Source organism: Oryctolagus cuniculus, chromosome 4 (genome assembly GCF_051225735.1).
Source record: "Oryctolagus cuniculus isolate XC-2025 breed Fujian yellow rabbit chromosome 4, ASM5122573v1, whole genome shotgun sequence".
NCBI lineage: Eukaryota > Metazoa > Chordata > Mammalia > Lagomorpha > Leporidae > Oryctolagus > Oryctolagus cuniculus.
The window spans coordinates 71,797,436-71,813,140 of NC_142870.1; the positions used below are offsets into that span (position 1 = coordinate 71,797,436).

Genomic DNA, 15,705 nt, shown 5'->3' on the forward strand with positions numbered 1-15,705 from the left:
CCAACAAGAGATATTTTGCAGGGTCTTATCTGGGAAGAAATTTGTTTTATGCTAAGTTCTCCTGGCATTTGGGCTCCCTTCCTGATGTTTATGTAAGTTCCCCAGGCTGTGGGGCTCCCTTCCTGATGGTCAGAACTTTGTCTTACCTCCCGCAGCAGCAGGGGATGTGATTTGTCCCTGGAGCATCTCAGAGGGGATGGGCTCACCTCTGGAGGTGGTCTAGGGGGCTGTCTGCTGGAGGAGGCTTCTTTTCTGTCTTTCCCAGACGTGTGGGCTGCCCGCTGTTTTCCCTCTCACTCCTGTTATCAGAAGAAGCTTATGGTCCCTCTCAAGTGATGTCAGCCCTTTCAGCAGCCTAACAGGGAGTGCCTCCCTTTTGTTCTCAGCTCAGTGGCCACACCAGGCATAGAGACCTCTGTGTGGCCAGAGTTAGCATCCTTTCACCTTGCTTGTGCTTCTTCCTTTGAGCGTGCCACTTCTAGAGGCAGTCAGTGCAAGCTTCTGCAGCAGACAGTGTTCATCGGAGCATTTACTCCCCCTGCTCCCTAGTGAAACCCTTTCCTCTCTCCCAGACCAGCTGTCTGCAAGCTTATGCCTAGGTTTCTGTGATTACGGACCTTGATTCAGTTAGGCAATTTATTCTTGTGTCTGCCATACCCACAAGTTTCCTGGAGGAGTTTCATTAAGTTATTCTGCCTAGCAAGTGCCTTGGCGGATGACCAGTATCAATGCCGTCATATCTGCTTCATCTGAACCCTGGGCTCTTCCCAACCCCAGTCTGAGGGAAAGGGGGGTTCCTTCCTTTAAAAATGAAGGGCCAATTGCCCCCAGCCTATGTGCCTTAGGCCCTGGAGAGCAATGCACAGAGGAAGTAAAAATAAAGAGAAGTAGAAGTAGAAATTTTTCAACAATCTCCCATGAATGTTTTCAGCAGTTTTACTAATGAAGAATCAGAGACGTATTTTGTAACAATAGTTTTGCTGGTATGACTCTAGCCAATCCATAGACTAAATGAATATCAGTTGTCTTTACCACATAGTTGTCATGTCTTTGCTTTTTGAAAGTGCTTGGTTGCCTATTTTTTATTTCATTATTATTATCAATGAAATTCTTACTGCTTTGCTGATTTTTCTTCTTTAGTTTAGTTTCTGCTTCTTTAGTTCTATTACTGGGAAAAATATATACCTATCTTAGTTACATACTTTTGAAGCCTGTTACTAGAAAGTGAAGGATTTTAACAAAAAGTTGACAAAATAGAATACAATCTTATCATCAGCTTTCTGCAAGAGCACTGAAACATACAACATTTGAATTCATCCCACAAATGTTGAGCATCTACTATGATCCTAGAAATTGGAGACTCGGCTGTAAGCAAGATAAGATCTTTCTCATCATGTGCTGAGTTTTGTGTCAGAAGGCATCAGTCGTAAGGTCGTCTTTTCCTCTTCTCTGTTTCTTAGGGAAAACTAGAGATAAAATATACAAAATTAATAAAGGGCAATTTTTCTCAATGGGAACTGAGTTCCCTTCCAATAATGTTTCACACTGTGTTATTTAGACCAGCTCAGATTATTGTGGTAGCAGGGGAGCTGTATATTTAAATAAATGATACATGAAAGTAAATGGAACACCCTATCGTTTGTTTATCTGAAAAGTTACCATGACTATCATAGTTTCAAATGTGGGATATTTGGTTTTCTTATGTATCCAGGCAATACACGTCTTTGAAAATGAAGACAGTTCCCTCATTAGCACTCTGCCAGGATTTTCAAGAAAGATCATTCTTCTGATATCACATTCTCTTGGAGAATTGCCCACTCATCACTCATCATCATATCTGTGCCTCTGCCTGCCCAACATCAAAGTACTTTACACTGGACTGAAAGTCAAGAGTTTGAACAAGCAATGACCATCTTTAGCAAAGGTTTTGCTTCTACCTGCATCCTGCTCCCCATTCCCCTGGTAACCTCAGTGTGATCTGCAAACCAAACTGAAGGTTGTGGAAACCCTGTGTACCCCAGTCGTTACCATTCATATTTTTTTAAAAAAATACATATATAATTGCTGAGAAGCTCCAGGGCTTTTTAAAGATTTTATTTATCTGAGGGGAAGAGTTATAGACAGGGAGAAGGAGAGAGAGAGAGGTAGAGAAGGGTCTTCCATCTGTTGGTTCCTTCCCCAGATGCTCACAATGGCTGGAGCTGGGCCAATCTGAAGCTAGGAGATAGGAGCCAGGAGCCAGGAGCTTCTTCTGTGTCTCCTACACAGGTGCAGGGGCCCAAGTACTTGGGCCATCTTCTATTGCTTTCCCAGGCCATAAGCAGAGAACTAGATTGGAAAAGGAGCAGCCAAGACTAGAACTGGCACCCATATAGAATGCAGGTGCCATGGGCAGAGGCTTAGCCCACTATGCCACAGAGCTGGCCCCACCATTCATCATTAAATAACACCTTCTGGGGCTGGTGCAGTGGTACAGTGGGTTAAGCCACTGTCTGCAGTGCCGGCATCCCATATGGGTGCTGGTTGAAGTTCTGGTTGCTCCACTTCCAATCCAGCTCCCTGCTAATGAGCCTGGGAAAACAGCAGCAGATGGCTCAAGCGTTTAGGCCCCTACATCCACATAATAGACTTAGAGGAAGTTTCTGGCTTTGGCCTAGCCCAGTCCTGGCTGTTGCAGCCATTTGGGGAGTGAAACAGCAGATGGAAGATCTCTCTCTCTCTCTCTCTCTCTGAAATAACAATAAAAAGATAGATGACACCTTCTTCCTGTCTGCACAGAACCTGAAGGAGATTTTAGTTGCAGAACTGGAGGAAGGTGGCCTATCACCTCTTTCTTTCCTCTATAAGGAATATTTCTCTGTATTTCGGATCTTTGACTAGGTCCAAAGAAAGTAGACAAGCTCCACTGTAAACTACTTTAATATTTGGACATTTTCTCTTAAGTATATTGCTACAGTATCAATGATGCTTAAAATTAGAGTGAAGGCTTTTGTGAATTTCACCTCAATAAATTATCAATGAAAAGATAAAATAAGTCATAAATATGTACTTGCTAGATTTCATATATGTGCATCAACATTGTATTCTGGGTCTTCCAGGCTGCATAGGATTCTGGTAGGCATAAAAATGATGGAGTTTTTTTTTTTTTAAAGAAAAATCACAAAGGTTAATTCTACCCCTTCAATTTCCCTTCTGAATATCTTCTGCCCAATCAGATTGACGCTACTTAGAAATGGTATACATCAATGATTTTAAAAGCATTTAAAATTTGATCTTGTTTAAAAGAACATTTAAGGTATTATAATAGTGCTGTTTATAGCTGGCAGAAGTAGATACAGGGCCAAGTTTTTCTTTGCTTAGAAGGTTGGAAGTATTCCTATGGTCTTTGGACAAAGATAAATGCATTGAGGTGTCCCAGATGAATGGATGGTATTATTTTTAGTTCTGAAAGTTATGTATTCATGATTTTTGCCTAGTGGTCTTTTGTAAGCATAGGAATAAAAATGTTTGGATGTTTAGAATGAATCTTAAGTTTTCCATTCCTCTTTTCTTCAAAGGGAAAGGAAACTGTTAACCAGAGCAACAATGTTGAATATTCAACTATTTCTCATTTCCAACTTTCTTATCTGTACTTCTTAAAAATCAATTAAAATTACTGCCATTTAATCCAATAGATTTAGAAAGTTAACCAGGAATGGTATCTTCATCTTCTTGAGACCAATATAAGGGTACTTCAAGAAGTTTGTGGAAAAAACAAATTAAAAGATAAGTTTCTTGGGTTAGGCATCAGATCCAGGGGTTAAGATGCCTCTTGAAGACCTGCATCCCACCTCACGGTGCCTGGGTTCATGTCCCACTTCTGTTTCCAACTCCAACTTCCCGAGAATGTCTACTCTTGGAAGCAAGAGGTGATAGCTCAAAGTTGGGTCTCTGTCATCCACATGGGAGACCCAGAATGAGTTCCTGACTCCCAGTTTCAGCTTGGCCCAGTTCCAAATACTGTAGGCATGTGAGAAGTGGACCAGCATATAGATCCATCTCTGTTGATCTGTGTGTTTGTGTGTGTGTGTATGTGTATGTATGTGTATGTTTTTCTGTCTCTCAAGAAATGTTTATTTTGATGCAAAAAATTTGAAATTCATGCATATTTTTTCGTGAACATTTAGAAGATTCTACATATTCATCCAAGATTTTAATGTTTATATGAAAATTAAAGATTTCATGTACCTTAGTTGTTAAAATTTTATAAATTACAGAGTACCCAAACAAATCACTAAAACACATAAAATTGTAGTAATAAAAATTCTTGAAAACATTATAGCAACTCATAAAAATATTCTTTCCAGATATGAGAAACGGCATTTGAACATCCTCTTTAGTTAATTCACCGATAACACATTGCCATGTAAAATCACAGAATTTTGAAAATTCCTCAGAAACCACCAGAGCTCAGCACAAAACTAAGTTGTGGCAAGACTGAGTTTACAAAATAAATATATCTGTAATGAGACATCAGCTGACTCTGGCCATTAAATTCCAGGATCCCATATCTGCACCTCTGCAACTTTAGACTTTTGGCCTTACTTTTTGAGCTGAGTGTCTACTGAGAATTGCTTGGCAACAATTGTTGAAGAATTAGAAAATTATTTAAGTATATTAAAAATATCTTACATGAGTGGATAGAGTATCCATCTGCTCACTAGTGTGTTAAGAGTGTTTATCACAGTCACTCGGTGGTGTTTAATGAAGAAATGAATGAGAGTGTTGACATACCATACATTACGGATTATCTTCTTCAAGAAACTAGAGGGCACTCCAGATCAGTGATGCAATAATAGATGTGGGGGTGGTTGTAGGGCAGAGAGCTGGGCTTCAATACAGGTTGTGCTATTGACTCACTCTATGAATTTGGGCAAGTCACTGTATTCTTCAGGGTTATGACTTTCCCTTTTAGAACCTGCAAGCATTGTGCTGAATGTACAGAGTGATCTCTGTTTTTTTATGGGCTTGTGTGTCTTTTTTTTTTTTTTTTTTTAAGTAAGTGCTTCTATATCTAGAAAAGTCCTACGTGGCCTGATGCCTTGGAGCTGCCTCCACAGTCAGTCTTGGAAAATCAACTTTCTCTCCTTGTCTCCTCCCTTAACAAAATATACTTCTTTTTGTTTGTTTTTAAAGATTTATTTATTTATTTGTAGGCAGAGATACAGAGAGGCAGAGGCAGAGGCAGAAGCAGAGAGAGAGAGAGAGAGAGGTCTTCCATCCGCTGGTAGACTCTCCAGATGGTTGCAATGGTTGGAGCTACACCTATCTGAAGCCAGGAACCAGGAGCTTCTTCTGTGTCTCTCATGCAGGTGCAGGGGCCAAAGGACTTGGGCCATCTTCTACTGCTTTCCCAGGCCATAGCAGAGAGCTATATCAGAAGTGGAGCAGCCAGGACTCAAACCAATACCCATATGAGATGCTGGAACTGCAGGCAGCGGCTTTACCCACTATGCCACAGCACTGGCCCCAAAATACACTTCTGATACATTTATCTTCAGTATTGTGAAATGAATTTTACTAGAAAATAACCTATAGTTTGTCTTACTAACATAATCAGTAACAAGTATAAAATAAAGATGTACATACAATTAAGCAGTATGTAGCTCAAACTCAGTTTTTGGTTAAAATATTTTGGTTCCAGTAACTTAATCCAGGTCTCTTATTAGCCAAGTTTCTTCTCACCCCTCTCCTCTCTCTTTCTTTCCCTTCTCCATTTTTTCCCTTTCCCTTTCTGGCACTGTCTATTTCTGACTATCTGAAAAATTTATATTAGCTGTCTTTTTTTTGAACCTCTGAAATACATGTTCCTATGAATCTTGAATGATGTTAAGAGATCCAGCATTTCCTCCTGGGCAAGTCATGTCCCATAGAGTATTTTCAATGCCTCTTTGGATATATCCACATATTTGGGTACCTGGCTCTTGTGGGAAGGCTTCACCTCACTCCCCTAGTTCTAACCGTTCCATGTTTCTTTTCCCTCTTGCCTACTCATCTTCTTCTCTTGCATCCCTTCTATTCCTGGATGGTTGAACTGTGGCTTGTCCCATGATCTTGACACCCAAGCTTAGTCTGAGCCTTTGTAAATAGTCATTTGAACATAGATGCTATGTATCTATGCAGATGCTCTGAGAAATTGAGAAATTGAGAGAGAGAGAGAGAGAGTAAAGAGGAGCTCTTCCTTCACCCACACAGTTTCTAAGCTTTCTTCTTTTTGTTTTTTAGCTTTTTAAATTTCATTCCTTTTGCTTTGTGTTCTTAAAGAGAAAACTGGGTTCTAAAATCATAGCTTTCTTCAGGCACTAAAGGGTCTTTTTTGTACACCTGCCCTCTCTGAACTGCCACATTCAGAAAACTTAAGGTAGGCTAAAACAAATTAACAACATCTTGGCTCCATGCTCCACTCACAACTGTTAATTTTACAGGGTTATGCCTCCGTCACTGAGCAGAGTGCTCCTGGCAGGGACAGCTGCTCCCCTGCCCCAGATTGTGCTGTGCTTGTCCCAGTAGGTATCATCGAGAACAGCAGGACAGAGGACTGAGTGGTTAGCAGGGTGCTGGGCGGAGGCAGCAGGACAGCACTCTCCAAAATGCTTTGCACTGACTCCTTCCTTCTTTGTATTGATGCATGCATGGTTAACTGGGAAAGAAGAAAAACTTGCCATAAGTTTCGCTGAGAAAATTGTTAATCCTGCTTTTACTTTTGCTGATAGCTTATTTTCAAAAATACCTTTGTGTATTCACTAGCACGTTGATGGACTAAGCATTGACAGGCCTGTATACTTGTCCACAGAATGTCAGACAAGCCTACATCATGAGCAGGATCTGGGTCACTGGGGCAGAGCGAGTATGACAGGTGGAAAACATACTGTGTGTTGGCGGGCTGTGGTTTTCCTCTCAAAGTGGAATGAAGGCCAAGGTCAAGGCCAAGGCCAAGAATAAGCAGAGGAGTTGGTACCTGCAAAACACTCTTTTAGTAACTGTCCTTTGAAGTGACCTCATGGTTGTTCATGGCTACATTTCCCCTGTGCCTACAACAGTGTTTGTAACAATGAATAACAGCCATCAAGTGCTCCAAAGTATAAGGAGGGAAGGAATGGAGACTATCCATAGCCACACTGGGGCACCGTGGTGAGCAATAGAGCTATACAGAATGTCATGTAGTTGCCTATCCATTTTTTTCCATGACTGCCTTGAGTTCTTTTCCTCTGATTTAATTTCCATGTGGATAAAAGCCATTTGCAGCACATACTGCACTATAAATGTTGCCATCAACAGGCAAAATTTTATATTCTAGTCTCTTGTCTTCAGTAGTAAATCGGCTCTAAAGATGTTAATGTGAAACTCATTTGAGTTTTAAGTTGCTATGGGAATAAAAGATTGTGATTTGGTGAATATATGCCACTTTTTCAAATGTGGCAACAGTGTCGCATGTTTTATTTCAACTCAGGAATAGTGACCATATCCCTCAGTCCAATTTTGAAGGTTTAAGATGTCTTTACTGATACTTGTCCACATACCAGGGGAAGTGAGACATCATTTTGGGACCAGCATTCTGATTGTCACTTTCTGAAGAACTCCTCAACAGCTTTGCACTCATTTGCATTTTGCATGAAATTCCTATGAGATTTCTTCTCTAAACCTTTACCACATTCTTTGCTGTGAATCTCTTATTTTCCTGATCAGGCTTGAAATCTTGGGAAAGAACAGACTTTTGCATAATATTTTTAAACCAATTTTATACAGATGCCCTCTCATAGGCTCTAAAAACATAATATCTTTCAGAGCTCTTTGGTTAAAACTTGGGGGTGAATGTGCTTTGAAATGTCAAGGTACATCTGCAAAAAAAGCAGCTTTGGATGCTGGCAGTAGAGGGATATTGACCTGGGGAAAGGAAATACATGCAAAATAATGCCAGTGATTCTGGAAGTTCAAAAAGACATCAGCTTTCCCATAAAATCCTTTGGCGGACAGGGGAGGCTGGATCCGAACATCCAGGAGTTCGCTGATTCCTGAACTCTAAGTGTGAGGCCTGCCATTATGTCACTTAATACTTGTTGCAAGCTGTGATCCGAAGGGCAAGAACATCCTTCGAACTCTCCTCTTTTTTCTTCTTTTCTCCCTGAAGGTTGAAAAAAATGATGAGGACCAAAAGATTGAACAAGATGGTATCAAACCCGAAGACAAAGCTCACAAGGCCGCCACCAAAATTCAGGCGAGCTTCCGCGGACACATAACAAGGAAAAAGCTCAAAGGCGAGAAGAAGGGTGACGCCCAGGCTGCCGAGGCCGATGAGAAGAAGGAAGAAGCCCCTGCCGCCGACGGGGTGGAGAAGAAGGAGGGAGAAGGCTCGGCTGCCACTGACGCGGCCCCAGGCTCTGGCGCCAAGGCTGATGAGACGGGCAAAGCAGGAGAAACTCCTTCTGAGGAGAAGAAGGCAGAGGGAGCCGCTGATGCTGCCACCGAGCAGGCAGCCCCCCAGGCTCCTGCGCCCTCGGAGGAAAAGGCCGGCTCTGCTGAGACAGAAAGTGCCACTAAAGCTGCCCCTGATAACTCGCCGTCCTCCAAGGCTGAAGATGCCGCAGCCAAGGAGGAGCCTAAACAAGCCGACGTGCCTGCTGCTGTCACTGCTGCTGCTGCCACCACTCCTGCTGCAGAAGAGGCTGCCGCCCAGCCTCCCACGGAGACTGCCGAGAGCAGCCAAGCCGAAGAGAAGATAGGTGAGCCTCTGGGGTCCGATGTGCGGGGCGCTGGGCGGGGGTCTCTGCAGACGCGGGCCGCTGGGCCATCCAGGGACAGGTGCTGTCTGGGAGCAAGGGAAGCTGTAGTTCCTCCCCCAAAGTGGCAGAACCAAGGGCTCAGGTTACTTTCCCAACACATCTCCAAGGCTGAAAGAGGACTCGGGCGGGGCTGTGCAACAGCCAATCCTGGAGAGTGAAGCTGGCAATTATCGTAATTGGATTGATTTAAACGGTCGAACTAGATAATCCTGGGTTAAAAAAAAATTCTATATGCTGATAGACTTAGTTTAATAAGTAATTACTAGAGCTACGTATATTTTATGGGTGGGAATTAGCTAATGTGATTATTTGGCTCTAGGAAGTGTCTGGTATAAATACAGCCAACTCCTCAATTGATCCAGACTATCTACTGTGTGAATTGCCAGTAGCAAAAACATAATCTCTGACCACCTTTCCCCGTCCCACAATATGTCTCTGGGCACTCTCCCCATCATCAGTTGGTAAGTAGTATGTGTACGTGCAGAGAATACGAATTGTAACACTAATTGGGGTCAAACATAATGAGGAAAATAAGTCTGTTGATATTGCCAAAAACAAAAGAAAAACCCCAAATACAGAGCATATTGTGAAGTCAAACATAAATTATCATTCTATTATTGAAGACACTATTTTCCACCAAATGCATAAACAATTGAGGATTGACTATGATTATAAAAAATGTACTGAACTCTCTTTGATTTGAAACTGTAGCTTGAAAGTCATGTTTTCACTATTATTGCCCAAAGAGCTTGGGCAGACTTGGGAGGAAACTTCCTCAGGGCAATACAAATTTAACTGATCAATCTTTACCCTGGGAGACCGGACCCACCCCTCACCCCCATACGCCCACAGTGTGGGGGAGACCAAGGTTCTCCAAGGTCTTTTTCTAGTTTACTGTGACCCATGAGTGCCTTCCAACTCAAATATACTATATGGAAAGGTAAAGTTGCTTCGGTGCCAATTGAAGAGCCTGAGTTTACACTATTAGAACCCCCCGGGTTTAACCCACGATGTGATCAAGGATCCAAGTACACCTTGGACCACACTGGCCTTTGGGAGAGGGCCTACTCCATGACAGTGATCTGGGAAATATTTGCCCTCTAACCATAGGAGTGAGGGTGAAGTCTTTGAACATTTGCTTTGATGAAACATTTCTCCAAATCTATTGCCACTGGAAGGCAGATAATTATTCCAGATATTTGCAGTGTACTTCTTTCATCTTCTCCCTAAAATTCTGTAAGAATTGTCTTTTATTAAACAATATAGCTATTACCATATTCTAACACTCTAGGTCCAGATAAATCACATGCTTCTTTCTACCACTGATTCAAATTAAATATTTATTCTAACTACATATCTTCCTCTGGGCCCAAACCCAAAGGTTAAGAAGATGGAAATTTTTCCCCTGAAAAGGTAAGACATTGCATAAGGAATAGATTGTTAATTTTAATTTACTAAATAAAACAAAGCTTGTTAACCAATTTCTTTAATTTAAGGTTCAAGCCTCAGAAATGATGTTTGCAAATCACTTTGCCTGTTTGATAGATTGTGTCATCTCATAAATTTTGGAAATTAATCATACATTTAAATACAGAAAATATTTGATATTGCTGAGACCATAATTTTTAATTTTGTAAAAGTTTGTCATTGATGCATAATTATACATATTTATGAGGTACAGTATGATATTTTAATACATGCATACAATATATAATGATCAGGGTAATTGGTATGTCCATCACCTCAAACATTTATCATATCTTTGTGCTGGCAACATTTAAAATCCTCTCTACAAGCCATTTTAAAATATGCAACTAACCATAGTCAACCATAGTCCATCCTACTATGTTATAGGACATTGGAAACTATTGCTCCCTATCCAATTATACCCCAAATCCATTAATCATCCTCTTTTTGCCCTCTTGCACCGTCTACCCTTACTCATCTCTGGTAACCACTATTCTCTCTCTACTTCCATGAGATTTACTTTTTAACTTCCACATATCAATTAGAATATGTGGTATTTGTCTTTCTAGGACAGATTTATTTCATATAACGTGATGTTCTCCAGTTCCATCCATATTGCCATGGATAAGACAATATATATTTTTTTCAAATTGGGATTTCTGAAATTTTGAGTGTAGAGACAAAGACATGATATGATTTCAGATACACTTAGTTTAGATTATTAGAAATAAGAGCTTCTTGAATCAATGAAAAGTCTAATATAGAATGTAATTTTAAAGAAATTCCATTTTATTGTATTTCAAACAATGATAATTCTAAATAATTTAAACTATTAATGAGATATTTTATTTATAAGTTCTCAATAAATGTCAAATGTTGAATGAATGAAAATTGGCTAAATTTAACTTGTAGATAATAATTTGTTCACTTAATCATGTATTCCTCCAGCAACATTTCTAACACTATTCATTTACTTGATTAAAAATGTGTCTGCAGTAAAAACAGAGATCATGTTTTGTCCTAAATTTTACAAATTCCAACTAAAAATGTTTCAGATAATGAGACTGTATTATAAACATTGAACATGTAGATGAAGTTCAACTTGAAAGTAATCAAAAAGTGCACTTTATTTTATACTATTTCTTGGCTTTATATAGGTATCTCCTCTCTGTTAGATTCTGCAATGCTGCCTGTAGTTTCTAGACCGAATTATCTATTAGCCTTGCCTGCTATCTGTGACAACACAAATTACTCTGCCTTGGTGAACCTCATAGAATCATAGAAACTAGATGTGACAAGGAGATCTATCACATCATATCAGGTCTAAATTCCCAAGGGCCTTGTACTGCATTTCGTCTGTCTCCCATTGGATTTTGTTTTAACCTGAGTTAAAGACACAGTGTTTTCAGCTGGGCTGTACCTTTGGAAATGATGACTTCGATGGGTTGCTTTCAGAGTCTGTAGCTGGCTGGAAGGGCAGAGAAAGCCCATCAAAGAGGGTGCAATGCTGTGGAGAGTGAAATAAGCTAAAATAATCTAAAAAAATATTTTTTGTCTGTAAGGGAGTCAAAAATTTTGCATGAAATCTAATCATTGCTTAAATATATATGGAAGTGCTTTGTAAATTTAAAATATGTTATTTTTTTCACTTCATTTACTCTATGAATTTGTTACAAGTAGGTGCCATTTGCATTGGTACCTATGAAATTAGTTAGTTTTTTTTAACTCTTTAAATCCAAATCCTCCAACTGTCTCTTCCTCTCTGCTTCACCATTCTGCCTGCCCACTTAGCAAAGGGCCTTTCACCAAAAGACTTCAGTACATTTCTGAAGAGGATTTTTTTTTTTCACAGAAAGAGAAGTGTTTAAACATCTATAGGACCCTGTCCACTAGGTCTATGAGGAGAGAACTTTAAATTCTCTTTAGTGATAACGTCCTTGGTGTCTCCTGGGAGGTGTTAATGTGCTCAGTGGCCCTTGATGAAGGAGTTCTCTGTTCTGTTTTCTCTGCTCCTTGGCAGCACATTGACTTTCCCCAGTAGAGGACTCGAGCATTTCTACTGTGACCATATTCTATAGCATGGTATTACCAAGGTAACCTATCCAAGTGCTATCAGTGATGTGGACCAGGTGGCTGCCACAGGGTCCTGAATGATGTTGACAGGAAGTGTAGTTCCAGGTCACCCTAGATATCTGTATGTTGATCTTGGCTACATTTTATTTCCATGATCTCATTATATCTTTCAAATTAGGATAATTTAATTTGAAATAATCTGGGGAAAAGGAAATTTGCCATTCTGTTTTAATCAAAAAATTAATTCCGTGTCTCCCTACCTCTCTCCCTCATTCCTTTTCTTCTTCTTTTCCCTCCTTCCTATTCTTTTGTCCATTTCATCCTTCCATTTTTCTCTCAATTTTACTTCTATTTACATTAACTTTCTGCAGTACTAAGTATTAGAGTCACAAAGGCAAGTAATATATAGTTTTTAACTTTAGGGAGTTCTTATCTGATAGAAGTGAGAAGAAATTCAGAAAATGATATTGAGAATCACATTAATAATCTCAATTCAATTGTGCAAATAAATGTGTAATGTTAAAGTATGCCAATGTGCTCTAAAACAAAACATGAATGAGCCAATGCTGTAGTGGCCAAGATATACTTTGTTGCTTCCTATAAAACAGTTTTATATCTGGTCTATAAAACCAAATTATTAGCAAAAAAATGTAAAAATAATGTAATTCTCTGGAATGATTATTAAATGTATGAGAGTATAGTAACTAGCCCATACTTCTGGATTTGGAGAAACTCTGGGTATCAGGGCAATAGTTCCCTATGGACCAACGTAATTGTCCACTTTTCAGCTCCCCCAAAACTAAATCCACTTCCACCAAGCAGAATATTAGATACGAATTTTCCCAAGAATATTTACACTTGTTTGGCAGGGTGCCTCATAAGTGCTTTTGATTTGAAATGTGGTTTCAGCCACTTTCTAAGTTTATACACAACTCATAAAGAGTGAGAATTTGGATTGTGACAGTCCATAAATGCTGTTTATAAAACATGAGCTCTCTGTCAGAGACTCAGGGGTATGCTGCTTAAATACTGTTGATTATAAAGCTTTCATGGAGAAATTTTATATTGCTAGAGTAATCATTTTTATTGGCTCTTTTCTGACAACAACCTAGAGGCATTTGATAATATTTTTCTTTCTATTTTACAAGCTACGAATAGAAGCAAATTCAGACCCAGTCAATGACAAAATGGGCCAAATTGATAGATCTCTAAACCCTAACCTTAATGTTATTGCTGCAGTTTGCTTTTTATTTAAGATTTATTTATCTGAAAGCAAGAGCAACAGAGAGAAAGGAAGATACTGGGAGAGAGGGAGAGATTTTTCCATCTGCTGGTTCACTCTCCAAATGCTTGCAACATCCAGCTCTGGGCCAGGCTGAAGCCAGGAACCAGAGCTCCATTCAAGTCTCCCACGTGGCTGACAAGGACCCAAGCACTTGGACATCATCTACAGCCTTCCCAGACACATTACCAAGGAATGCTGGATTGGAAGCACAACAGCTGGGACTTGAACCAACACATTGTTATGGGATGCTAGCTTAACCCACTGCACTATGACGTTGGTCCCAGCCATACAGTTCTTTACCTCTCTTTTATGGCACTTTCATGACACTCTCCGGATTTTCACTTTATTCGTCTTAGTAATTCTGACAATTTCTGATGCATGGGAAATACCCATACCAACCAGGAGTTTCCTAGGGCTCCTCTGACCTTCATGCCCTGTAAGGTAGTACAAGGGAAAGATCACTGGACTCAGGGAGAAAAATAATAGTCTCAATGTTTTTACAAACCAGCTGTGAAATCTTTGGTAAGTCTTAGCTTCTCTGGGCATTAGCTCTCTCATCCTTAAGAAGAGGGGCTACTCTAGTTGGTTTTTAAGGTTTCCTTTAAGGGTTAAAATATTAAAGTCCAGTAATAGGTCGCAATTAATGAGCATTTTTTAAGTTCCAGGTCTTTTGCTAAGTGTTATACAGGAATTATCTCATTTAATCATCATAACCATTTGGTGGTGTAAGTAGTGTAGCTTCACCTCTCTTTTTACACACGAGGAATTTGAAGTTTAGGGAAATTATGGCAGTTAATCATTGTAGACAGCTAGCAAGTGTCTGGCCAGCAGCTAAACCCTGACAGTTTGATTGCAGAGGTCACATGCTGAACCCTGACATTCACACATGTACAATTCTGAAAAACACAAAGAGAAAGAGAGATGTCTCAGGATTCACATCATGTTTTAATCTAAGAACAACCCCTTATTTATGTAATTCAGATATTTCAAGTCCTTGTCTGGGAATTATTAATGATCACATTTACAGGTAGAAATCCAGTAATTATTGTAATCCCTTACTACAATTATGTCATAATTCTAGCACCTTAGTGTTATTGAGAATGCTAAGCCAGTGAGTCTCAGAGTCTTCCTCAAACATATTTCAAGTGCTCAATTTGTAAGAGATCTAAAGATCAGTTGAAATTCATTGTTCTCAACAAGAATATTGCTGACTCCATCAAATGTCAGAAGAAACTAAAAATTGGAAATTTTCATATTTTAATCAGATGAAAGTCATTTTATTTATTGTAGGTTACTCCTATTCTAAATCTGTTACATCCAAATTAATATGTTTTTAACATTCTTGTTTTGATCTTTTTCCCCCTTTGTTATGTGTATTTCCAAAGACAGTGGTATCTGTATAGTCTTTAAAGTTAAAATATTTTAAAAAAATAGAAAAGGCAAACTGGAGATCACTCTAATTCTTTAGTTTAAAAAGGAAGCAGACAAAAGATGAAGAAATGGGTTTTAGGGTTAAGAAATTCATATTGTTACATCCCTTTGTCCATATAACTCATTAAATTGTTAGTATCACTTTATAATCGAAGGTAATAAACAGAAAAACATGTAACTCCCCCCTCCAATTTTAAAGTTGTGATACTCTATTTGGCATTGAAAATGAAACAAAATTTCTTGAAACAGAGAATGTTTTTTCAGATATTATTGTATACTTATAAATATTTGCTGTCTTCTCTATACATGCACATGTACACACACACACACACACACATACACACTCACACTCCTAGTTGTATTAAAAACAGGAAGAGGGCAGAGCAGCAAGAGTTATATAGTGGGTTCGTTTGACTAAACATGGAGAGGGAGCAGAGCACTCAGTCTAATGGACTAGAAAGCACTGAGTGGTCATCATTCTTTTTTATTGGCACAATCATAGCTTTATTAAATAAAATGAAAATCTTCCTGTAACCAGACAAGAATGGAAGGGAAGAAGATGCTTAAGGCTACAGGAACTATGTCCTCTTAAAGAGCCCTCAAGATTTTGTGGTTTACAGCTTGTATAAA

At 39.4% G+C, this 15,705-nt stretch overlaps 1 protein-coding gene across 1 annotated transcript in view; it reads left to right on the forward strand.

Moving 5' to 3' along the window:
- Positions 1-15,705, forward strand: part of GAP43 (growth associated protein 43) — a 120,310-nt gene that overhangs the window by 53,075 nt on the left and 51,530 nt on the right. The window contains exon 2 of the mRNA XM_008266894.5: positions 8,168-8,759. Within this exon, the coding sequence (XP_008265116.2) occupies positions 8,168-8,759 (592 nt within the window). The remainder of the gene's footprint in view (positions 1-8,167; positions 8,760-15,705) is intronic.